This window comes from Quercus lobata, chromosome 4 (genome assembly GCF_001633185.2).
Source record: "Quercus lobata isolate SW786 chromosome 4, ValleyOak3.0 Primary Assembly, whole genome shotgun sequence".
Lineage (NCBI taxonomy): Eukaryota > Viridiplantae > Streptophyta > Magnoliopsida > Fagales > Fagaceae > Quercus > Quercus lobata.
This window is the reverse complement of record NC_044907.1, coordinates 32,039,683-32,065,918: the sequence shown is the minus strand read 5'-3', so window position 1 is coordinate 32,065,918 and position 26,236 is coordinate 32,039,683. Positions and strand designations below refer to the sequence as shown.

The 26,236-nt window shown below is 31.6% G+C and overlaps 1 protein-coding gene across 2 annotated transcripts in view; it reads right to left on the bottom strand.

The window, feature by feature from the left end:
• Positions 1–325: 325 nt before the first annotated feature.
• LOC115986581 (UPF0481 protein At3g47200-like) overlaps positions 326–26,236 on the bottom strand; it is a 62,347-nt gene continuing 36,436 nt past the window's right edge. Inside the window, exons 1-2 of one of the 2 annotated variants that reach the window (XM_031109727.1) lie at positions 5,958–6,055; positions 326–2,094 (exon numbers count right to left, since the gene is read on the bottom strand). In XM_031109727.1, the coding sequence (XP_030965587.1) occupies positions 427–1,965 (1,539 nt within the window). In that variant the 5' untranslated portion in view covers positions 1,966–2,094; positions 5,958–6,055 and the 3' untranslated portion in view covers positions 326–426. Of the gene's footprint in view, positions 2,095–5,957; positions 6,056–26,236 lie in introns of those variants that run through there. The other variant, XM_031109726.1, reaches the window with a different exon arrangement.

Genomic DNA, 26,236 nt, shown 5'->3' with positions numbered 1-26,236 from the left:
ACTTTTTTTATATGGATTATTAATCAGTGCCTTAAGGGCACTCGTTAGCATTTTCCTATAAACAAACCGTACGTCACATATGTGTGTAATGTTGTAATGGTCGCAATATTTTTGCAAATGAAACTGCCCAACAAAGTGGTTATATATAAAATTCCAAGGGGGAAATAAAATATTTTTGGAGCAAAACAAGAATAATGATATTTGCGTAGATGCATGTTGCGATCGCAAGATTCATTAACATAGCATATAGCTTTATTTGCTAAAATACAGACTCACCACACCAGTTTATAGATGTGGAAACATCACAAACTTACAACAAAACATTTGTTAAGCTAGAAGCAAAGCATTATTACAAAGTTCAGAATGCATCTAAATAAGCAGAAGCAAAGCACCAAGTCTCCAACAAACACTGAAGCACACAGATGTTCAAGTGTGAAAGACAAAAGGCCTAAGGAAATTCCAGAAAGCGAAAAGCAGGACCATGATTCCAACAACAGTTGCTGTCCCTCTCCAAAAATCTTTGAAATATAGATTTGTTAAGGATGCCATGAGTTTGCTCCAACGGCTGTTATAGTGATCTTTAATCTTTTCACTGAGTTCAAAGTAACAGGAATGATTACCTTCTATAATTTGTAGGCAAAGGCCGTTGATCAGAGTTGCGACTGCCTTATTGTTGCCTAGCCAGTTAACGATAACGTTTTTCTCAACAAGTAGATCCACATCTGCTGCAGTGTTGATAAGATGATCCAACAATACAATATAATTACATACGTAAGCTTCCCGTGGATAATGACACTGCTCTAAGGCCATGAGGTTTCGAACAACAGATTCAGTTTCATCCCCTATTATAAAGGATTTGAGTTCCAAGACAGGTTGCATGATCTCCAAGCATTTGAGGCAAGGAAAGCAACTCAAGAGCCATGAAAAGTCTAAAAATGGACAAATTTCCAATAAGGCACTCTTTCGAAATTGAATGTCAAGTAAGCGTCCATTCTCGGATTTGCTGGCTTTGAATTCCACTCCTGCCTCAGACAGCTTGGTTGCACAAGGTACACGTTCAAAACTACGTCCACATGCTGGATTATGTGGAAGGAGAAAATATCTTAGGAAATCAGTAAAATGTTTGACTTCCTTCTTCTTACTAGCGAATATCTTCTCGTAATCAGAATCGCGAACAAAACCGGATATTTCCCAGAAATGGAAAAGGTATTCATGGACATGCCTACGAAAGGAATTATCTTCATTTTGCGGGTACATAAAAAGGTCACTGTAGGCAAACTCGTATAAATCCTCCAGAACAAAAAATGGAACCTGATTTTCTAGTAATAGCAAGTCCTGCATTATGTTATAGCTTCGCCATGGGTTTTCCTTTTCATGGTTTTTCTTTTCTGGATTGTCTTCTTTTCTTTCTTTTTGGAAATTTATTACACATGCACCCCACATCCTCCACTCACACTTTTGGGAAATGGTAGTCATTGCTGGTGGGCTCATTGGCGGGTTTTCATTAGTCCTCCACAACTCTTCAATGATAAAAATAGAATCCAAAAGAATCATTGTCATGAAATCTTCCTTCTTCATCATGTGACTGTCATCTGCATAACAATGAAGGATCTTCTGGTAGTCGAGTTTTTGGATGCGTCCTGAAAGATCCTCCGGGCTCTTGTTCGTCCGATCACAGGCATCCCAGAAATATCTTCTTTTTAAGTCTTCCATTTTCTTCAAATTTTTTCTTTTGTGATGATAAGGGCCAATTGAAATTAGCTTTGGAGTGTAGGCATCTTCATTTACTCTGCGGAGTTTCAGGGGAACTTTGTAGATACAACACTCGCGCCGCTTTTCAGGTTCCACTTGCTGGGCTGGTGGTGGAATTTCTATACTATACTCTTTGCCTCCACGTTGTTCTGACGGCGTTATTTGAATTTCCATGCCCGGGAAATTGTTTGAATTTCCACGTTGTTCTGCCATAGAAACTCTTTGCACGGACCGCTTGTGAGGTCGAAGGTCAATAATCAACTCTTTGCACGGACCGATTGAATCACTAATATATGGAAATGCTACCCTTCCGGCTTTTCCACCTGTCGTGATCCTTTTTTCCTAGCCGCAAAAACAACATTAACAAGCAGGGGTAAGTCTCACCTCTCAATGGGCAAAAACTTGTTGCATATACATTAATATATTAATACGCACAAAAAAAAAAAAAAAAAGAAAAAGAAAAAAACAAAACAAAACAAAACAAAACAAACAAACAAATGAAATGGTAACAAGAACAAAGTTTAATTACAAATTAATCAAGTTGGAGGACATGCCATCTCACCCAACCTTCTTAAGTCATTTAACGAACCCATTCAAAACTTAAGTCGTTACTGTCCCGTCCGTCTCTCTCTCTCTCTCTCTCAACCACTTTCTCTCACTCCATTGGCACCCCCCAATCCCCTGTCTTTCTTTGCCATTCCCTATCCCCACTCCCTTTCACCTCCATAGTGTCACCACATCACTGAATCAATATCATTTTTCAAAGCCGTCAACTACATCCAATTTGACCCAAGTTCATGTCAACTGATCTCAATAACTCAACCTAAACCCATGAGTAGAATCACCCACACAAAATCCGATTACTCCCTTACCTAATTAGCCACCAATTGCCAATCAAATAACTAACCACCACCCATATCTATCTAAGACCCACTCAACCATGCCCCTCATAACATACCATAATGGGTCCATTAAATGAGTTAAGGTCATCATGTGAGATTCACATGACAGGATACTTGTTCAATTTAGGTGGATGTCACCTCTCATTCAATTAAGTTTGTAATTAAACTTTGTCTGTGTGAGAAAGGATTTCTTAAATAAAATAGGAAATAACACCGAAAGCTTTTGATGCGAGAGACTAAGAAAGGTAAAAGAACAAAGAAGCCCTTGGCTTTCTGAGCAATGACTTAAAAGACTTCATAAAGATGTAATAAAGGTTAATCATCATTTTAATTAATTTGAATACCATTAGACAAAATAAAGCTTAATCATCCTTTTAACTTATATGGTTCTCAATAATCCAAAAAGGTGTTCGAAAAAAGGGGGAAAAAGAGTTTAAAGAGGGAATAAGGAAATCTGACCAAATCAGCAAAACCTAGAAAGCTTTACACAAGAGGAGATAAGAGACAAAAAGAAAAGAAAAAGGAAGAGGGATAATAAATCCAAGGATTGTAAAGACACCCACCCCAGCAAAAAAAGACCTGAAGTAATATTAAGAGGTTTTTTTTTTTTTTTTTGGCTAAGGGGAGTACATAGAGCCTTTGGAGATTTGAGCACCTCACTATTCTCTCAAATGAGTGTAATTCCTTGCCTCACATATACTAGGTTAGTGGCAAAGCCAACAATGTTTTCCAGTAGGGCCAAGCAAAATATATCTATAATTCATACCCACACATATCAATTTATGCTTAAAACATGTCTACTAGATGATTGAGTGTGCCTATATATATATATATATATATATATATATATATTATTTTTATTTATATATAAAAATTTGATCAAGTCAATTTTATACAATTTAAGAGAATTTTTGTTTTTCACTAAGTTGTGTAGTTATCCTTTAAATTAATTATAATTAATACTTTGAATATTTTAAATAATTTTTTGTGTTGAATAAATTGAAGATTACACATTAATGTATAATAATAGTTTTAGAAAACATGAAATGTATAAAATAAATTAATTCAAATACATTAATTAATAAATATTACTTTTATATGCCTTAAATTCATAGTGGGACCTACCATTCATGTGAGATGAGGGAGTACACATTTATGGTACTCCGGGAGTACCTAATAATTTTCCTTAAAAAAGTGGGGTGGTGTGCGGGGAGAGGGGTGGGTTTGGGTCCTCTCCCTACACCACTGCACCTAGTAATTACTAGAATGATCCGTTGAGATGGCCTAAAAATGTTTGTTAGAAATTTCAAGCCTAGATTCACATTAATTTCATGATTGACCCTTGGTAGTCCTTCTTCTAACTCACCACCAAAGTGGGAAAACACAGGCACATGCACCAGCTATTTGTATGTATGTAATAATTGTATTAGTATTGCAAAATCTAAAGGTCGGCAACAGTAGTACCTCATCCTTTGCTTTTTTTGGTAGTAAAACCCATATACAAACCCTTAAAAGAAATTTTGTATAGAAAGGGAAAAAAATAAAGAAAAAATAAATTGATTGTCTCATATATATATATATATATATATAATTAAAATAAAGCTTCATGCTTACTAACTTATTCATAAATACATTATTATGTATAAGCATAATTTGACAAATAGTCAAACTTGAAATTAGATTAAATGTTTGTTTGTTTGCTAAAAGACATTAATATAAATTTGGTTGTTTCTTATCATGAATATAAATTATTTATGAACATTTAAAGAAAAATCATCTAGTGGGTTCCAATAAGCTTAACTAGTAAAGTTCTTGTTGTCGAATAAGAAATTTAAGATTCAAACCTCGCCTATAAAAAAAACTAATTGGTGTCTTGCCCAATAATATAACGCAATTATCAAGGAGCAGTCACAATAAATTAAATTTCTATTATATCTATATAGAAAATGAAAAGAAAAGAAAAGAAAAAGTATCCACATATGTTTTCATATACGGCCATGGTGCATGGCTTTTTTTTTATATTCTTTTTTCCAGTCGAGATAATATTTATATGTTCATTAGTGATGTTGTAACATATATAGTAGCACTTCTCTTTCTTCAATAAAACTATTATTCTATATTCATAATAATATGGAATATGTGTTGCCCCATTTCTTTGATTTGAATTTCATCTCCTTTTTCTCCACTACCTACCAATCTCTTCTTCTCTTTCATAAGTTGTACATAGATCATATTAGAATATCTCTTATCAAACCTGTTATTGTTGAGGAATATTGTTTCAAAAATATCAAGTAATTACTCATTTAAAATATTTTTTTATTAATCAATAGTATGTTTGAAAGTTTGAACTCTAGAGCAACTAGAAAGTAGAGAAGATGAGAGAAGAGGGGAGATGAATGGTTATCTTTTTCCTTGTTTGGATGTTTTAGAAATTAATTACTAGAGGGTATGAGAATAAATATCTATCTCCTATATTTAAATGTTTTAAAAATTAAAATGGGACAAGTATGCATCTTTTTTATGTTATGTCTTTATGTTAGAATCTCATTCCTTTTCCTCAGTGTGTGTGTGTGCGTGCTTGTTTTTCAAAAATAAAATAAAATAAAATGGGAAAGAAAGAAAATGATAAGAGAAGTATATATAACTCTTTTATGTTCAATTATAAGTGTAAAATCGATAATTTAATATATATTTTTTAATATAAGTGAAACCTCTACTCTTCCCCAATTTTTGAGATTAAAAATAAAGGGTTTGGCTCCAAATCTCTTCCCTATTTATTTAAGGAATATATATATATATATATATATATATATATATATATAAAGGTTAATTTAAACATCCCTACATCCTATCCCCTTGCCTCTATCCCAATTCCCAACACAACAAATTTTCCAAAAAAGAATAGGACAAGATTTTTTTCTTAACTAGTTTGGATAAAAACCCTTCAAACTCCTTATAAATATTTGTATTAGATATAACTTTTAAAAACCTAACCATTTGATTGCATTTACTTTATTTTTTTTAACACGCATGCCAAATTTTGTTCAAATCGAATGTTATTTACTATTTGATCAATAACTTATTTTTTAAATTTAAATATTTGATTGATAATATAACTATTGATATTTGATCTTGTTCTTATTGAAATTTTACAAACATAGAGAATATAATAAAAATATATAATCTAACGATTAAATTTTTAAAATCCACATTCAAGAAAAATATATAGAAAACGTGGTTACTCTCTAAATAAATCTCTTCCAAAAGAATATATAGTAAGTACTGAAATGAGAAGGTAAGAACCTGCAAACTTCACTGGAAAGAAATGTTTGTACTTCTTGAGATTCCTCCTCTAAAATACCATCACACTCATTTGTAGTCTGTCTCTTTTTGTTGATTACGTGCCCTGATCTCTTCCGCTTGCACTCTTATATATAGTTGGCGTGGTCTGTCCAGACTGTCCCAATCCCAAACGCTAATATCCTTTTTTCCCCTAGTCAGCCGCAATAATGTTTAGTAACGTCGGGCAACAGTGCACGATAGGGGACCAATAATGTTGCCATATATGTATTGTTTTATTTTACTCTAAAAAAGGCCAAAAGAAGACTTGGAATTAATTTCTTCTTGTTAAAAAAAAAAAAAACTTGCTATTAATTTGTTCATTAGTCATTCATTAAGGACCATTACCATTGTCCTTCCTTATTGTTGTAACTATTGATATATATATATATATATATATATATATATATATTTTAAATTGCTACATAATGTTTACAAGCTAACAAGACAATAAATCAATGTGATTAATTTTACATCAGCAACATAATAAATAAATGAAAAAGTTAACGAATACTTTAAGGACATTAGTTTAGAAAATATTTTTAGAAACTTTTTATGGGAAAATAAAAAAGAAACTAACTTTTTCAATTTTTTTTATATTTATCATAAAAGTTGTATTAAAACTTTCCTAAAATGATCTATTAACAAATGCTCTAAGTGCACCTGTTAACCAGACATATAAATAAATTTCTTAATTACTTTTTAGTTGTGTTTTATAAAGTGATACATCAGTTTATAAGAGCATTCACGTTAATCATATCAAATACTAATAAACCTAAGTATGTTATACGTGTTGTAGCAATAGGATATTAGTTGTCTAAGTCTTATTGTAAACTTCAATTCTTTCGAGTGGAATTTCTTTTTACCTTGAGGATATCTAGGTTAAATAATCCCCAGGTTTTTTTACCAATTTGGTTTTCCTAGGTCATCATATCGTTGTATTATTTACTTTTCCGTTGCTTTGCATGATATGATTGTTTTGTTTTAACCTAGATCTGAATAATAAATCTAAGTATTCACTTGGTTAATTAATTAGGTTAAACAATTTAGTTTACAGGAATCTAAAATCTAACAGTTTAGAGTCCAATAATTAGTTCTGATGGTCTATTACTTTGATAATTAATTTTTTTAGGTTCTAAAAGTTTAGAACAATTGACAAACTGTGAATACAAATTTGTCTAGATATAGATTCCTATGTCTATAGGCTTGATTGGACAATGCTTAAGGTGTTACAAGACACAAGAACAAGAAAGCTACGGGTTCAGGAAATTAGAAACTCGCCAGGTTCAATTGATCGAGAGAACAGGTTCGATTGATCGAGATGCATTTCTACAGAATTTAGTTAAAGACCAACAGCTCGTTAAGCCCATTAGTGATTAGGGTTTCAGATCTAATTCTCCTAGTATTTAAAGGAAATCTTAAGGCACATTTTGAAGAGACTTTGGAGGTTCTTTTGTGAGATCTAAAAGATATTGTGTCTTCTCCCTTCAAAGTCACTACCAGAATTCCATTTACACATTATTAGAATTGGTAGATATGAAGTTGCCGCTGCAAGATCATACATAGCTGATGATTTAAAGTTTTGAATGGGATCTCAAAGTCATAAATGTGAGTGTTTGTGTGCGACAAATTCAAATAGAAGAGTCCATGGATTCAAAACTGTATGTGGTCGTCTGAGTAAGTATTACAAGAAGTAGCTTTACAATTAGGGAAAAATCTATTGTAAAGCTTCCATTCTATCATAGTAAATTTGTTGTCTTGAGGATAGATTAGGTTAAATCCTCCTTAAGTTTTTACCTTGAAATTGTTGGTTTCATTGGTTTTCTTGGATAATCATATTGCTTGTCTTCTTTAATTTTCCGAATTAAGTGATATGCTTGTATATGTTTAACTTAGATTTGAATAATAAACATAAGTATTAACTTGGTTAATTAATTAGGTTAAACAATCTAAGTTTACAAGGTCTTAAAAAACTAACAAATTTCACAAAAGAAGGAAAAAAAAAAAAAATTATACATGTTATACATGAAACTTAAAAAAAAAAAAAAAAAAAGAAAAAGAAAAAAAGATAAGATTAATATCACCTCTAAAAGTAAGTGTGCTTTTGAATTAGCTTCTTTGTTGAAAGCATGCAAAATTATAGTTGTACTTACAAAATAATTGAAATTAAAAAAAAAAAAAAAACTGTACATATATAAGCAAATAAACTATGAAAAGCGAGAAAAAAAAAAAAAAAAAAAAAAAAAAAAAAAAAAAAAAAAAAAAAAAAAAAAAACCAAACTTATACTCTCTCTCTATATATATATAACTCTAAGAACAACAATAACATGTTAGGTAAAGAACGTAAAATTGGAGGAAAATATAAAATGAACTTATGAAAAAAATGGAAAAAAAGAAAAAGAAAAGAAACTACCTAGGTTAGTAGTAGATCCAATGGTTAAAACATTTTATGTATGAGAACTACTTGTCAAATTGACAAGTGATATCATTTGTATTTTCATCTACAACATAAAAATTTATTATGCAAACATTTATTGAAAATGAGTCAATTAAAAATAAGTTTAACTTTATTGCTAAAGGCTTGACCTATTTTGCTAGGTCTACATATGGGGTCAGAAGAGAGAAGAGCAGGTCTTGACTTATTTGTGGCAGTGTGTGGTGGTCTATTGTTCCTTGGTGAAGCTCTATTGTGGTGGTGGACAGTGTCACAGACATAGTATAAAAACATTTAGAACCCAACTTATAAGGTAAATTTTTAGTAAAATTCCGAAGTACACGTTACCAAATATGAACTCAATTAAATTAGTAAATGCTCAATTTTTGGCAAACTTTATATTGAAGAATAAAAATAAAGTGAAGGGATGGACTAAAGAACCTGTGAATTTTCTTTTGAAGAGAATGCTTGTTAATTCCAAGGGACAGCACAGTTGGCTAGAGATGGTGCTTGATGAAGCAAGCTTCAATTCATTTTCTCTTCGCTCATAACTAAAACTCAATTGTAAAAGAAAATATATTGTGCACTTGATGCCCCCCAGCCATTTCAAGTGGTTCAGATTTTATTTTTCAAGAAATAGTGTAAGGACAAAGCAAAAAGTAGTGGGTTAATGTGTGAGCGATTGTTAACCACTCACAACTACTTTAGCAAATTGTGACAAATAGTGTGTTTCTAAAATAATTGACTTTTCAAATCTAGAAATTTACAAACTATCACCTCATTTTAAAATTTTGGGTAAATTCCACTAACATACCTTGAGATTTGGGCTAATACTAACTAGGTTCAAGACTTTTCAAAATTAGCCAATTTGGTTTCTAAAACCAACTTTTTTTTTAGGATAAACGGCAGAGTCTCTAAAGCCAACTTAGTCCTTAAACAGTTAGTTATTTTTTTCTCAACTATTTTAGGGACTAAATTGGTTTTAGGGATCAAATTGGTTAGTTTTGAAAAATCTTAGATCTAGTTGGTATTAGCCCAAACCTCAGAGGATGTGAATATAATTTACCCTAAAATTTAAAATGGTATGATACTCTATATACTTTTAAATTTGTCAAATTTAATCTAAATCATAAAATAAATTAAATGGGCATGACTCGAAACAGAGAAAATCTTTTTTTTTTTCCCTCTCTCTCTCTCTCTCAAGAAAAGCACAGAACACACCCTGCTATGCTGACGTCATTCACACAAATTTAGAAAAGAACATACCAACTTAATTCTCACCTTTTCCAGCTTTAAATTTACAATTGATTTGCGAAAGCAAAATTTATGGAAGGTTTGTGAATAATACTTAGTATTATTCTTATGGTGTGTAAAACGAAGACTTGCACTATTGTGTTCTTTTTCTTTCTTTTTCTCCTTTTTTATTTATTTATTTATTTTTAAATAGAATGATTTACTTACATCTTATTCACACAGAGTGATAGAATCAGAAACGAAATTCTGTCCCATAAAAATTATCAGTCTTTGTGTCAGTGGTAAATAATCACCTATCATGTAATTGTTACAAAGAGGTTGTGAATAAATTTGAGATTCTAGAACAACTGTAGTATCGCTGGCATGTGACATCATCAATGTTGTAAGCAGATGATGTCAGCAAGTGGCATTAGTAGTGACAAGCGACTTTTACTCACTATAGACTATTGAGATGTTTGAGGTGTTTGCATAGAATTTGAATTTGCCATTCATTTCTACGTTAGAGTATTATTATAAATGAATCAAAATGACAACACACAGTCATTCTCTTTGATTCTTGTTGGATATAAACTACAATCAATGGACATATCTAAGAAAAGTAATAGAAGAATTCAAAACTTGATTTTATGACTTATGTCCATTTTAAAATATTTATAGAATTTAAGTCTGATTGCTAATATAATTAACCAATTGATATAGATAGATAAACAACATAACAATCCCAATCAACAATCAAGCACCCATGAGAACCAAAAAAGTGTTTACAAAAAGAAAAACGGAAGAACCAAGTTAAAAAAAATTCCCCAATGGCTATAACACCAAAAAAAAAAAAAAAAATCCACTAATCAGGAATAGATGCAATACATATTACCCATGGTTTTAAGAATTGGACCAGATTGATCGGTTTTCTTGGTTCAATCGGGAACTGAACATGGAATTGTTATTGTAAAAATTGGAAAAAACGATGGTTCAACCATAAAACCAGCGGTTCAATTGGTAAAAACCAAAAACTTTACCCATTTTCGATTCTTTGGCCGTTCCAATTTTAAAACCAGGATATTACCTACAAATCCCCTTAAACTAAGTAATTACTATTTATGTAAGCTTACAATTCCCCCCCCCCCCCCAAAAAAAAAAAAATCACTAATCAAGAATAGTAGCAATATATTTTGCCTACAAAACACCCTAAGCTAAGTAATGACTATGTACTTAAGTTATCAATTCTGGCTAGCAACTAATTCCTAGAATCATTTCTTCTTGATAGCCACTCGATCCACAAGTTAAGCCACCAACCACACATTCAAGTCTCCTTGGTCACTTTAAGACCACTTGAAGATTTGAGATTATTCTCTAATGAGTCCCATGCTCCAAACAACACCAAAAATATTGAAGGCTTATTTCTGTGTGATGGTTTTAATTGACAATTGGGGAGGTAAAAGATAGAGAAAACAAGTGGGTTTTTGCTCTCTAGTCTTCAACTCTTCAATTTGGTAATTCTTTCTTAAATAAATGTAAGATTTTCGACTAAAGTACACTTTTGCTCCATCGAGTTTGATGTTGATTTCATTTTGGTCCTTTATGTTTCAAATTTTCATTTTGACATTGTGTGTTTGATTTCAATTTTATACTGCCTCTTAAATCCATTTCTGTTAGTAATATAATTTCTAGAGTAATTTTTTTTTTTTTATGAAAAAAAAAAAAAAAATCAATTGCTAGCATATTTTTCTCATTCTTGACCATGAACGTATTTTGTTTTTAACTTGTATGATTCTATAAATTTATTTTGTTCCAACCACTCTAAGGCAAACTTTAACAACACCCAACTTATCTTATAAGAGATGCATATGGCAAATGTGAATAATATTGTGTATCATAGGTGGACCCAATATCGTTAATAGCATTAGTTGGGATAATGGAAGTTTTTTTTATTTTTTTTTATTTTTTATTATTTATTTATTTTTATTTTTTTATATTGAGAAAAGGGATAATGGAAGTTAGGTGTATTATTTATCACAGAATTTAACGTGAATACAAGTCTGTCATAGTCACAGTAGTGGAGATCCTTGTCCATGAGGTTGTTAAAATTTATAGTTCTGGTTGAAAGTTAGCATCAACTTAATTTTTGAGAGAGAAAAGTTTGTGGTCAAAGGTCATGTTTGTTTTAGGCTACTGGATAAAAGACTACGGATAAATATTCTATTTAAGGTTAAGGAAGACTCTTCACAGTAAGGCAAATGCTGCCTATAGATATCACAGCAAGTCAAATGCTAAAATGCCTTTGGCTACGCAACCGTCCCATGAACATCACATTTTGAATATTTACATTTATGTAATTACAATAATGACCGGTCAATTTGTTTGCAAAACCTTTTAAATATAAACCCATATGTGTAATGTAACCAACACATTGGTTGGCCTACTGGTAAGGGCTTGAGCCAACATGCTCTAGGCATGGGATTGAGTTCTTCTACTAGCAGCGTGTTACGGCTCCTTATAGCCCTACCTGTAGGCTGTTCATCTAGCTCATCAATGACTATGGTGTTGGGTTTTAGCTTAAAAGCGGTTAGAGTGCTATTATAATCATACTCAAGTGGGAAAGCCACACTAGTCAAAATTAACCGGTGTTTTGACCTAATGATAAAAAGAAAGTGTAGAAGTTATTAAATTTCAAAATTAATACTTTGTCCTTTAGATGATGTGGCCAACTTAAAAGCTGACATGTCATCACTTCATTCAACACATTAAGAATTAAAAAGTGATCATTCTAAGTTTTTTACAGGATGATTGATTATTTAAATTTTTTTAGGGATTGAAAATGATCACTTTAACTTTGTTATGTCAAGTAATAACAATGAGATAACTTTAAAATTCCAAAAACTAAAATCGATTATGAGCAAGTTTAGGATCAACAGTGAAGTCCCTTCTTTTTTTTATTTTTTAAATAATGGCCAACAACGTATTCTAGTTTATAGTTAATAAGAGTGTGGCACTATTTAAAATAAGATTTAACCCTTTCATATTCTATCATAAAAAAAAAAAAAAAAAAAAAAAAAAAAAAAAAAAAAATCATATTTCTTTGTTTTTCCACAAATTAAAATGTTAGTTGATCACATTTTCAAATACATATAAGATTTTTATACATGTCTACCATCAAGATGTAAAAATGAAGTCACCCTCACAGATGACATTTGCTCTCCCTCTGTCTCTCTCTCACTCTCAGACTGATAATCATCATGTAATTGGATTTCAGTTCAATAATGTCAGTTTGAAGCTACAATGCTAAAAAATCAAACTCTTGACCCGGCAGGTTGCAATCACTAATGAAACGATACACTTGCAATTAATTCGTTCATTAAGGAAGCAGGACCATTGATAATGTCTTTTTATCAAACACAAAAATAATTCAGAAAGTGTAACCCTCATTATGACTGGCAAAAAGAGATGAGTCGCGGGTCACACAACAAATCAAATACAACAAAAAGAGATTAATCTTGCCATTACTTGAATTGACTTGCCTATGCATAGGAATCCAATACAACAAATCAAATTACACATCCTATTATAAGATCCTCTTCCTCGTATCTGATTGATTGCATTTGGATAAATTTAGATAATTCGAATACTTGTCCATCTTTGAAACTAGTTTAAAATAATTTTCCCAAAATTTGCATAACCTAAAATTTCTTCTTTGCACTTTTCAATTGATTCACAATATCATCCAATTGTGTATGTTACGGTCTCACCGTCCATAGTATTTCCAAAAATTTTCATATCATTATTTTCGCTATTTTCCTCAATCAACTTGATCTTCTTCTCCATAACATCTTCAAGCTTTAATTTATTTGCTTGTTGTAAGACTAGATATTTTTTTCATCAATTCTAGATTTTCTTGATAATTTGCCTCTATGTTATTGATCACCAATGTTATATCCTCTTTTGTACGTTTTTAGACCCCTTAAAACCACAATCAGATTAACCTAGGTAATTAGCCAAGTGATTACTTAGTCAAATTAACAAAACTAGGTTAACACAAATATATCATATCAATGTATAGCAGCGGAAAATAAAAAAACACAACGATATGATAATCCAGGAAAACCAAATCAGTAAAAAACCTGGGGAGGATTTAACCTAACTATTCTCAAGGTAAAAAGCAAATCCACTAGAAAGAATCGAAGTGTTACAATAGCGACTTAGACCACTAACATCCTATTACTACCTACCAGTAGAAACTTACTGACACGACCACGTGCAAGCTTCGAGACCACAGACTCCTTCTTTCTTTGGCCGTTGCAAAACACAAACACCCACGTTTATGACTTTGAGATCTCACTCAAAGGTTTAGCAACACAAACTCTCCTGTTTGTGACTCTAAGACCACCCTTGAAGGTTTAGATCACCAGCACCTTTGATGACTAGAGAAGGCAGTAATTTCTACAATACCGGATCTTGAGATTCTTCAAGTAATAACACTGGTAGAAGATATGAGAGAGCTTTTTAGGAACAAAACCCTAAATACAAAAGAGGCACTCTCTTCTCTCTCTAAAAAGTCTTATAAAAACATGCTTAGGGTTTCCTTTATATATTGGGAGAAGTAGATCTGAAACCCTAATCCTTAATAGGCTTGAACTACTGTTTAGGCTTAATTAAAATTTTGCAGATACGACTTTCGATCGATCGAGTTTGTCTTTTGATCGATCGAACTAGATAGATTATGAAATTTTCTTCTTGCAGCTTGTATATTCTTAATTCTTGACTTGAATCACCTTGAGCATTGTCTAATAATACCTATAGACTCTAAGATCTATATCTAGACAAGTTTGTGTTTACGATTTGCCAATTGTTCTAAACTTCTAGAACCTAACATCTTTTAATGGTTAAATGTAGAGTCATCAATATAATTTCTAGAGTAAATTTTTTTGGCAATAATCTTGTTTTGTATAAGACAATATTAAATCATAATCAAATGAAAAAAAAAAAAAATCAATTGCTAGCATATTTTTATCATTCTTTACCATGATCATATTTTGTTTTTACCTTGTAAGATTCTATAAAATTGATTTTTGTTCTAGCCACTCTAAGGCAATCTTTAACAACACCCAACTTAGCTCATAAGAGCATTTCTTTCTCTCACACACCTAGGCAAGGTAATGCTTTTCTTTCTCCCACGCACATAGCACAGAGAGCAAGACTATTCTCTCTTGTTATGATCTGGATGGAGGATGTTCCTCCAAATCTTTATAACTGCTTTGCACTGGATTCTTCAGTTATTAAATAGAGTGCCCCAGTTGGCCGGTTGTTCCTCAAAAAAAAAAAAAAAAAATATATATATATATATATATCTTATATGCATATGGCAAATGTGGATTTAGATCCTCTAGATTTCTTTGGGTACTCTATCAGTAGATTTCTTTAAATCCTAACCACTATTTTATAATTTAAGGGCCTAGATTCTACCATGTTAGAATTTTACTAACAATATTCTTAAAATAATAAAATAATGTTGCAAACAAAACAATTGAAAGTATTGTTAGTGAGAGTTTAGACTCGTAAATCATAAAAGAGTAGTTAGAATTTAATAAATTTACTGATGAAGTATCCTAGAAAATCTTTAGAGGATTTGGATCCAACAAATGTGAATAATATTGTGTATCCTCGGTGGACCCAATATTGTAAATAGCATTAGTTGGGATAACGGAAATTAGATGTATTCTTTATCACAGAATTTAACGTGAATACAAGTCTATCATAGTCACAGTAGTTGAGATCCTTGTCCATGAGGTTGTTAAAATTTATAGTTCTGGCTGAAAGTTAGCATCAACTTTTTGAGAAAGAAAAGTTTGAGCTCAAAGTTCATGTTTGTGTTAGGCTACTGGATCAATATTCTATTTAAGGTTAAGGAAGGCTCTTCACAGTATGTCAAATGCTACCTATAGATAGAAATGCCTTTGGCTACGCAACCGTCACATGAACTTCATATTTTGAATTACAATAATGGGGTCTATTTGTTTGCAAAATCAATTGAATATAAACATTGGTTGTGTAATGTAACCAACACATTGGTTGGTCAAGTGGTAGGGGCTTACGTCATCACTGCATTCCACACGTTAAGAACTAAAAAGTGACCATTCTAAATTTTTTAAGGGACAATTGATCATTTATATTTTTTAGGGACTGAAAACAATCACTTCAACTTTGTCATGTCAAGGACTAATGGTTAGATAACTTTAAAATTTTAAAGACTAAAAGTGTAGTCTTTTTTTTTTTTTTTTAAATTTTTAAATGGCCAACAACGTATTCTAATTTATAGTTAATAAGAGTGTAGCACTATTTAAATTAAGAATTAACCTTTCATATTCTATCATTAAAAAAAAATCACATTTATTTGTTTTGCCAGACTGATGATCATCATGTACTTGCACTTCAAACTAACAATTAATGCTAGACTGATGACCAATGCTAAAAAATCAAATTCTAGACCCTGCAGGGTGCAATCACTAACGAATCGATACACTTGCGATTAATTCGTTCATTAATGAAGTAGGACCATTGATATTGTCTTTTTATCGAAAACAAAAATAATTCAGAAAGTGTCACCCTAGCCTCATCCTGACTGGCAAAAAGAGATCAGTCTATGCATAGGAATCCAATACAACAAATCAAATTACACATCCTATTATAAGATCCACTTCCTCATATCCGATTGGCTGCATTTGGATAAATATAGTTATAGGAAGAAAAAATAGTGATTTAAAATTTTGGCCAAAATATAATAGTGTTTGTTGTGAAGTCAAATAGAACACGACCTGATACTTACCTCTTATTCGCTCAAAAACCTCAAAAGCAGGACTCAAGTGAAAAGCCTATTCGGCTATCCATACTTATCGCACTCATGGCGGGAGCTAATAATTTTTTATTATTATTTTTTTTTTGGGGTAAAACTATTATATTTATTTGTAGTTTAAGAAAAACTCAAACCATACTATATACATGCATGTCTTCATGCATTAGTGAGGCATTTTTGTCAATTTAGATGTATTGGTGGTTTTTGGGACATTTTGGAGGTTTTGTGAGGCATTTTGGTCATTTTGAATATTTTTGAATATTTTGATTATTTTGGAGATTTTAAGCACATTCTAGTCCTATCAGAGACTTTAGGGGTATTTTGATCAACTTGGAAGATTTCTTGTGTATTTTGTTCATTTGGGGTTTTCAATGGTATTATGGGTAATTTTTGAAGGCCTAAAGGGTATTATGGTCATTTTCTTGATTTGGAGGGTCATTTTAGTCAATATGGAGAGTTAAGAGGTCTTTTTTTTTTGGGGTCAATTTAGAGATTTTGGGAATTTTTCTAATTTTAAAGTTATTAAGGATATTCAGTAATTAAAGTGGTTTTAAGGGTATTTTGGAGGTTTCAATGGTAATTTTGGTGATTTTGGAAACAACTATGATATTTTGGTCACTTAAGAGATTTTAGTAGTATTTTTTTTTTGTCATTTTAATTTTTATTGGGTTGGGTCATTTTAAAGATATATATTGAAGGTATTTTGATTATTTTGGAGGTTTTAAAAGTATTTTGATTATCTTTCGATGTTTTGGGGTGTATTTATGTCATTGGACAATATTTATTATAAATTTGTGTATATCCACACAATGTGTAATAACACTAAAATTGTGAGTCTAACTTATGATTTCAAAATTGAAATTGTGAGTTAAACTCACGATTTTAGTAAACCTTAACACTTGAGTGTATACACACTAGTGTGTAATAAGTTTTACCCTTATGTCATTTTGTTCAATGATAATTTTGTAATTTTATAGATTTGACTATATTATACCTGTAAACAAACAACTAAAAATGGAAAAACATTTTCCGTAAAATATTTTATTAAAAAAAAAAAAACGGAGTGTATATGTCATAACATGAACATTTTTTTTTAGTTTAATAATTTACTACATTGTATAGGATTATCACAGTCTCATAAGATAATCACATGATAATAAAATTATTATTATAATGTGAATCTCTTGGTAATCTTATATTCCTGTAATTTTATGTACATATAAACGAACCAAACCCTGTAATATGTCACATATATTTAATGTTATGGTAATGGTCGCAACATTCCACGAGCCAAACAGCTCGACAAAGTTTTGGAGCAATACAGGAAATGAATATTAGTTTACATGTCATTGGATTGGATTTCATTGTGATAACATAACATAACATAGAGCTTTATTTGCTAAAATAGGGACTCTTCTCCTGTCCATACGGCGGAAACGACATCACAAACTTACAACATGAATACATTTGGTATACTAGAAGCAAAGCATTATTACTAAGCTCAGACGCAACTAAAGCAACCAGAAGCAAAGCACTCCAACTCCGAGTCTCCAACAAACACTGAACCAACCACAAATGTTTAACGGTGAATGATAGAAGAGATAACGAAATTCCAGAAAGTGAAAACAGGACCACAATTGCAACAAGAGTTGTGGTGCCTCTCCAAAAATCACGGAAATATTCATGTCTTAAAGTTGCCATGAGTTTGCTCCAACAGCTGCTATAGTGCCCGCGAAATTTTTCACCGAGTTCATAGTAACAGGATTGATTGCCTTCCACAATTTGGTGCCCAAGTTTGTTGATCAGAGTTGCCACTGCGTCATTGTTTCCTAGCAAGTTAACGACAACCTTTTTCTCAACAAGTAGATCCACACCTTCTTGATTGTCTTCTTCTCGGTTTCTCCGTACTTTTTTGCAATTAAACAGACATAAATCCTGCACCCACCATGTACATTCGAAGTAGGTAGTGCCATTTGAGGGCGAACTCCTTCATGATTTTTCCTTAGTCCTCAACAAGTGCTCAATGATAAAAATAGAATCCAAAAGAATCATTTTTATGAATTCTTTACTGTTGATGTTGTGGAATATCTCTGCATAACAATGACGGATAAGTACTTCATTTTCTACAATGTATTTTGCAAGATCCTTCTGGTCCTTTTTAGTCCGATATAAGGCTTCCTTGAAATATCTCAATTTCAACTGTTCCATCTTCTTCAACTTTTTTTCATGGTGATGAAAAGGGCCTATTGAAATCAGCATTGGAGTGTAGGCATCTTTATTTACTTTGTGGAGTTTTTCGGGAACCCTGTAGATACAACAATCGAGCTGCTCATCAGGGTCCAGGTCTAAGGCTAATGGTACGTCTACAATAATATCATCACACTCTTCAATCTCGACCTCGATGCAGGGTTTCATGAGTTCCATCTTTATACGGCAGCACAAACACAAAGTAGCTACCTTCCAACAACAATAAATATACTAAGATTTAAAACTAAATTAGTATAATTAGTATCTATTTAAAGAAATTAAAGAAATTAAAGAAGAAAATCTTACGGACATAAATGAACATAATATTGTAAAAGAATTTTCTAATTTCATGATAGACCCCTTTGATCCTCCTACAAATAAAATTAATGTTTCAAACAATATTAATAAATTTGATAGACAGAATTTCTTAAGTTTAATTGACAGAGTAATTCTCCAAAAATGGCATACAGATATTACTAAACGGTTTTCTATGACAGAAATTGCTTTGACAGATTTAGGTGTTGATATGAATTGTATACAAGAAAGAGTAATTCAGGCCAATAGAGAAAAACTGATAATTAATTATAAGATACCTCATGATCATATATGCCATGATAGAATATATTTTACAGCTTTTGTTTTAATTAAAGACTTTCCTTTTAAAATTATTTTAGGGACTCCTTTTATAACTTTAGTTTATCCTTTTTTAATGACAGATAAAGAAATTAAAACTAATGCGTTAGGGAAAGATATATTCTTTAAATTCATTGTACCACTTGTCTTGACAGAAATACACTCTTCCAAAAAGGTTACTATTTTAACAGATATCAACGTTAGAGAAATCTATAGAACTGAAAGAAGTTTGGCAGAAATGCTATTTGTTAATCAATTGATAGAAAATGACAAAAAGAAAGATAAACAAGACAAAGAGACAGAGATATGTTTTTATTCTCCCTTCTTACAAAAAGTCCAATCTACAGAAGAATGCATAAAAGACGAAGATATGAATATAGTCTTTTGTAATCAATATGCATGGACTAATAGTATATGGACTGACAGATGGCAATTTGAGACTATTGCCCCCACACAGAATATAGATGGTAAAATTATTATTTCTAATAATGACAGACATATTGATAGACTGATAGAAGTACTAAATGACAGATGTACACCCTTTATAGCATTTTTAAATATTCATATAACAGATATTTTAATAAAAGAAGTTTTGACAGACTCTTCTTTATTGATCATTAAAGAAAATATTAATTGTGGTAATCTCTTGAATAATGACAGATTTAATCTCTCCATAGACAGAATTAATCCCCTGATAGATTGTCCTAGTAATGAAAGACTTTACGAAGGGATATATAGTAGTACATGCATACTAGCTATTAAAAATATTCTGAAAATCACTTATCCTGATAGATCCCATCATTACTACTCTAATATTATTGATACTCAGCAAGAGCACAAAAGTGTACAAAGAAAAGTTTGTTTTATAAATGTTATTTGTTTTGTAAATGCTTTTATTACTTTTCTTATAAAATATTTCAAAAGAATTTCACAGAAAGACATTGACAGAATAATTTCAAAAGAAATTTTTATTTATTCCAAATATAATCCTTTTCCAAAAACCCAATTGCAGACCACCATGAGTAAAAGATTCTCTCAGACAGACAAGGGCAAGGCACCAGCGGTGCAACCCAGAGGTTTCCGAAAACCCTCAGTCAAAATTTCGGATATGCATGAAGGCGTCCAATCTTCAGAAAGACTTTAGCTTTCCTTTCCCTTTCCCCGAAAGACTTTTGTACTCTCCCTTTAGAAAGACTTTTGTACTTTACTTTCTTTTGTAATCTTGTAACCTTACCTTTCCAGACAGACAATCTTGTAACCCTTTACAGATTTTACTTTGTAATCTTGTAGCTCTTCAGACAGCTCTTATTTTCAAAGCTTGTAAGAAAGACAGTTTGTTTTCAAGTTTAATCAAAGACAGAAGTATTTTCAAGTAAGATTTTATTTGTTTCAGTTTTATATTCCGTACCCTGTTTTAATCTATTTTGACTATATCTATTTTGCTATCTTCTTCTTTATCAACTATTTTATCATTGTTTATGCTTCTATATTACTGCTGTGCTCACTCCTGGGTAGTCAATGGTATCAGAGCCATGGATGGTAGGTGTATGAGTTTTATTTCTTTGCAATTAAGCAGTTACTAGGAACTTATATTACTACATAGCCACTACTTGCTCCTTGTTAGCGTTGGTCAGCCTAGAGACTCGTTGGCAAACCATAGTTTCGCGTTGGTCAGCCCCTTTGTTGTAGCCGACGGACAGGCGTGTGTTTGGGTGGTCCCGCAATGGAGTTTCCCGAGGAGGTGGTCCCGATAGCAAGGATACCAGTGGTTAGTAATAATTCCGCCAGTACTTATTAATTGCTTAGAAAGAGAATAAATACATTTATCAGATCATCATCTGTTTGCTTGTTCACACTTAGGCTAGGCACACACTAATTTGAAACATGGACTATGATGATATAGTTTATGATGAAGGCTATAGCATGACAGATATAGATGATAATTGGTCAAATAGTGATATGGATTATGAAACTGATTCTGACAGTGAAATGGATAATTATTATAATGGTAACACAAATAATTGGAGTAATTTAACAGGAGATAAAATCAACCGACAGACTAATAACCACAATAATAGTTTTTTAGACAGAGTTAATAGAAAATTGGAGTCCTTGGAAAATATTGACAGATTTGCTATATATACTAAAATTGAAAAGAAAAATGATAGCTTTTTGGACCTCTATGAAAGAATGAAAGTTTTAAATTCACATTTTGAAAAAGAAATAGAATTTGAACCCCATCAAAGATCATCTTTTACAGAAACTATGGCAGATAATTGGTATATAAATAGTAATTCAAAAGAAGTTGAGGAGAATTTACAGACATTAAAAGCAACTAACAGATTAGAAATTGGCCCTATTAAGGAAAGAGTAACACGTATAAGAGATAGAAGTACTATAGAAAATGACAGACTAAAAGAAATTTCTAGTTCAGTACTAGACACTGATAGACAAAGAAGCCTAATAGGGACAGACAAGTTGATAGATAATGAGAAAGAAATAATAAAAAAAGGAATGGTAAAAGAGATGAAAGAAATATTTGAAAGACAGAATAGTAAAGATGTAGGGAAAGTGATAAAAGGACAAAGAAGCCTAATAGAGACAAATGATAGAAGAAGAATTGAAAGACATAAAGATGAAGGTGTTATAGATGAAGATGTTATACGTAGAAAGCTAGAAAAAGAAATAGTGATAGATGATAGTTTTAGAAATAATGATGATAGTTTGAAAGAATTGCATGAAAAACAAAATAGGAAAGATGTAGGGAAAGTAAAGGACATGCAAAAACCAAAACCAAATAGTAGTGAAGAATCCCTACGTAGGAAGATAGAAATAGAAGAAAAGATAAGACATGAAAGAGAAAAAGTCAAAGTCCACAATAGTAGGCAAAATAATTATGGTAATAGTGATAGTGTAGTAAAAGTAAAGATGGAAGTAAAAGACAAAAAGAGTAATAGTTTTAAAGAAGAAATTGGTGAGAGACTTAAAACAATTGATAGAACTGAAAATAACAGTTTAATAGAATTGGCTAAAAAGATAGAACTTTTAAGTTTACCTTTAGAAATAGACAGATTAAGAGACATAACAGTTTTAAATATTACAGAACTATCAGATAATGAGAAAACTGACAGACATGTTAATAGTACTATTTATCATAAATGTAAAAGATATGGACATACTAAAAAACAATGTGACAGACATAATAGAATTATCAAACAAATTAGTAAATTAGAATTTAAGAAAGACATAACAATTGGATTAATGAAAATATTTAATGTTAATCAAAAAGAAATAGATCAAGTAAAGAAAGAATTAAAATCAACCAACCCACTTAAAATTAATAAAAGAAAAAGAAAACAAAAAGACATAATAATGAAACTGATAGAAAATCTACCAAATCACTATAAAGACAAGAAAGAATATTTATTAAAGTTGAAAGACACTATAGAAATACCTATTGCTTGCATTAGGTGCAGGAAATATGGTCACCATGTTACGAATTGTAGAAAGAAAGAAAAAGACAAGAAAGAAAAGGTAAAAATGAAATTAAAACAAGATGATGTAGAGATAAAACCAATAACTCTACTGACAGAAGAAAAAATGGTAAAAAAGGAAATTAAAGAAATTAAAGAAGAAAATCTTACGGACATAAATGAACATAATATTGTAAAAGAATTTTCTAATTTCATGATAGACCCCTTTGATCCTCCTACAAATAAAATTAATGTTTCAAACAATATTAATAAATTTGATAGACAGAATTTCTTAAGTTTAATTGACAGAGTAATTCTCCAAAAATGGCATACAGATATTACTAAACGGTTTTCTATGACAGAAATTGCTTTGACAGATTTAGGTGTTGATATGAATTGTATACAAGAAAGAGTAATTCAGGCCAATAGAGAAAAACTGATAATTAATTATAAGATACCTCATGATCATATATGCCATGATAGAATATATTTTACAGCTTTTGTTTTAATTAAAGACTTTCCTTTTAAAATTATTCTAGGAACTTCTTTTATGAATTTAATTTATCCCTTTTTAGTGACAGATAAAGGAATTAAAACTAACGTATTGAAAGAAATGCACTTTTCCAAAAAGGTTACTATTTTAACAGATATCAACGATAGAGGAATCTATAGAATTGAAAGAAGTTTGTCATCTTTACAGACAGAAATGCTACTTGTTAATCAATTGACAGAAAATGACAAAAAGAAAGACAAAGAGACAGAGATATGTTTTCATTCTCCTTTCTTACAAAAAGTCCAATCTACAGACGAATGCATAAAAGACGAAGATATGAATATAGTCTTTTGTAATCAATATGCATGGACTAATAGTATATGGACTGACAGATGGCAATTTGAGACTATTGCCCCCACACAGACTATAGATGGTAAAATTATTATTTCTTTTAATAATAATGACAGACATACTGATAGACTGATAGAAGTACTAAATGACAAATGTACACCCTTTATAGCATTTTTAAATATTCATATAACAGATATTTTAATAAAAGAATCTTTGACAGACTCTTCTTTATTAATCATTAAAGAAAATATTATTTGTGATAATTTCTTGAATAATGACAGATTCAATTTCCTAACAGACAGAATTAATCCCCTGATAGATTGTCCTATTAATAAAAGACATTACGAAGAGATATATAGTAGTACATGCATGGACAGAATCATACTAGATTTAAGGAATATTCTAAATCCCATTTACCTTGACAGATCCCATCATGACTACTCTAATAGTATTGCTACTCAGAAAGAGCACAAAAGTGAACAACGAAAAGTTTGTTTTATAAATTTTATTTGTTTTATAAATGTTTTTATTGTTTTCCTTATAGAATATTTCAAAAGAATTTCACAGAAAGACATTGACAGAAGAATTTCGAAAGAAGATTTTATTTGTTCCAAATATAATCCTTTTCCAAAAACCCAATTGCAGACTACCATGAGTAAAAGATTCTCTCAGAAAGACAAGGGCAAAGCACCAGCGGTGCAACCCAAAGGTACCCGAAAACCTTCAGTAAAAATTTCGGAAATGCATGAAGGCGTCTCGAAAGAGACAATATCCCTTCAGGATACACTGCTAACAAAGGCAATGTATTCATGTGGTGATAAAAGTGTAATTTTGCAGAAAGTGCCCGACAGTGAATTTATGTTTCAAGACGGAGAATTTACAGACCTTCCTTTTCATATTAAACTACTTCTTGATAATTTACAGGCAGCCTTTACCCTCAGACAGAAACCCTTATTCCAAATGACCCTTCAGGCTTTGGAATTACATCTTGTTAACACTGGTGCAGTTATTGAAGCACTTAGTTGTCAACTCCTTGGCAAGGAGGATGGAGATTCAAGCTCCACAATGACAGAATCACAGTCTCTAAAAAGCTATCTTATGGGAACAAGCTTTTCAAGGCTCCACCCTAAGATTCAGCAAAATACGAGACTTGCCATCACAGCTTTACTTCCTGAAATTCAACAGAAAATATTGACTCATAAAGCCCTAACAAGTTCTTATGACAGATGGATTCATCTTTTCACAGTATTAGTTTCTACAGCAATTATCAGGACAGACGATATGACAGACGATACATGGCTATCTCATAAAGCTACATGGTATGAAAGTTTTGGAAATACAGACAGAGTTTATGAAGGACTAGGAGACAGATACAATCCTTACCCGGGATTACTTATCAATACAGAGACAGAAGATCCAGTAATTTGTGATCCTTTTTGGCTATCTGAAATGCTAGAAGCTGGGTTTATCAGCAAATTAACCATAACTTCTGCAGATCAGATCAGTTTATTTCCTAATGTCATCCGAAAAGCAGCCATGCAGATTGGAGGACTTAATTATATGAAATTACTAATCTGGAGTACTCTTCCAGCCTGGAATAATAGCTATTATATGGAAGTTCAACCAGCCCACATTTTAGTTCTTATCCATGATTGGGGTTGTATCCCTGAACATAATTGGTATACAGGAGATACTTATTTATCACTTGATGATCCAGGTACTCTGGCTCAAGAATGGTCCAATTTCATGAGTAACAAGATTAATGATGTACAGAAAGAATTAGACAGAGAAGGCTTCCACTTATATGGCTACACCAACAGGATAGCTGTATATGGTCCAAGACCTTCAGCAAGAAAGCTTATTGGGCAAAGAAAGATTGTTAAAGATCCCAGATTGATGACAGCAAAGGATCGTGGTCCTATTTACCGTCTTATTTCATATTGTGCCCTATGTAATAGTTATGGAGTGTACCACGAGCATGATGAGGACAACTCTGATCTGCTAGATTATGATAACTACGCAGATACAGATTGATAGACAGAAGGCACAGACAGACAAAATACTCTTCCGATAGACAACGGCGACAGATTACTATTCACCGGCGACAGATCACTATTCACCAACGACAGATCACTATTCACCGACATGCATGAATAGCTTCCAGGAAGATCCATTACAGTCTAGACAGATACAGAAAGATCCAGAAAGATATTTTGAAAGATATTTTGACAGAATATTATTCACATGCAGACAGACTATTCAAGATTTGACTTTTACTGTTCAAGATTCTACCGACAGATTAACTTGAGTTCACTTCACTTAACTCAGGTTACTTTTGAAGACTTACCATGGTTCACTTCATCTATAAATAGACAGACTTCGAAGACAGAAGTCAGGTCCAATTCGAAGGTTCAAATTTCAGGTCCAATTCCAAGGTCCAATCTTCAGAAAGACTTTAGCTTTCCTTTCCCTTTCCCCGAAAGACTTTTGTACTCTCCCTTTAGAAAGACTTTT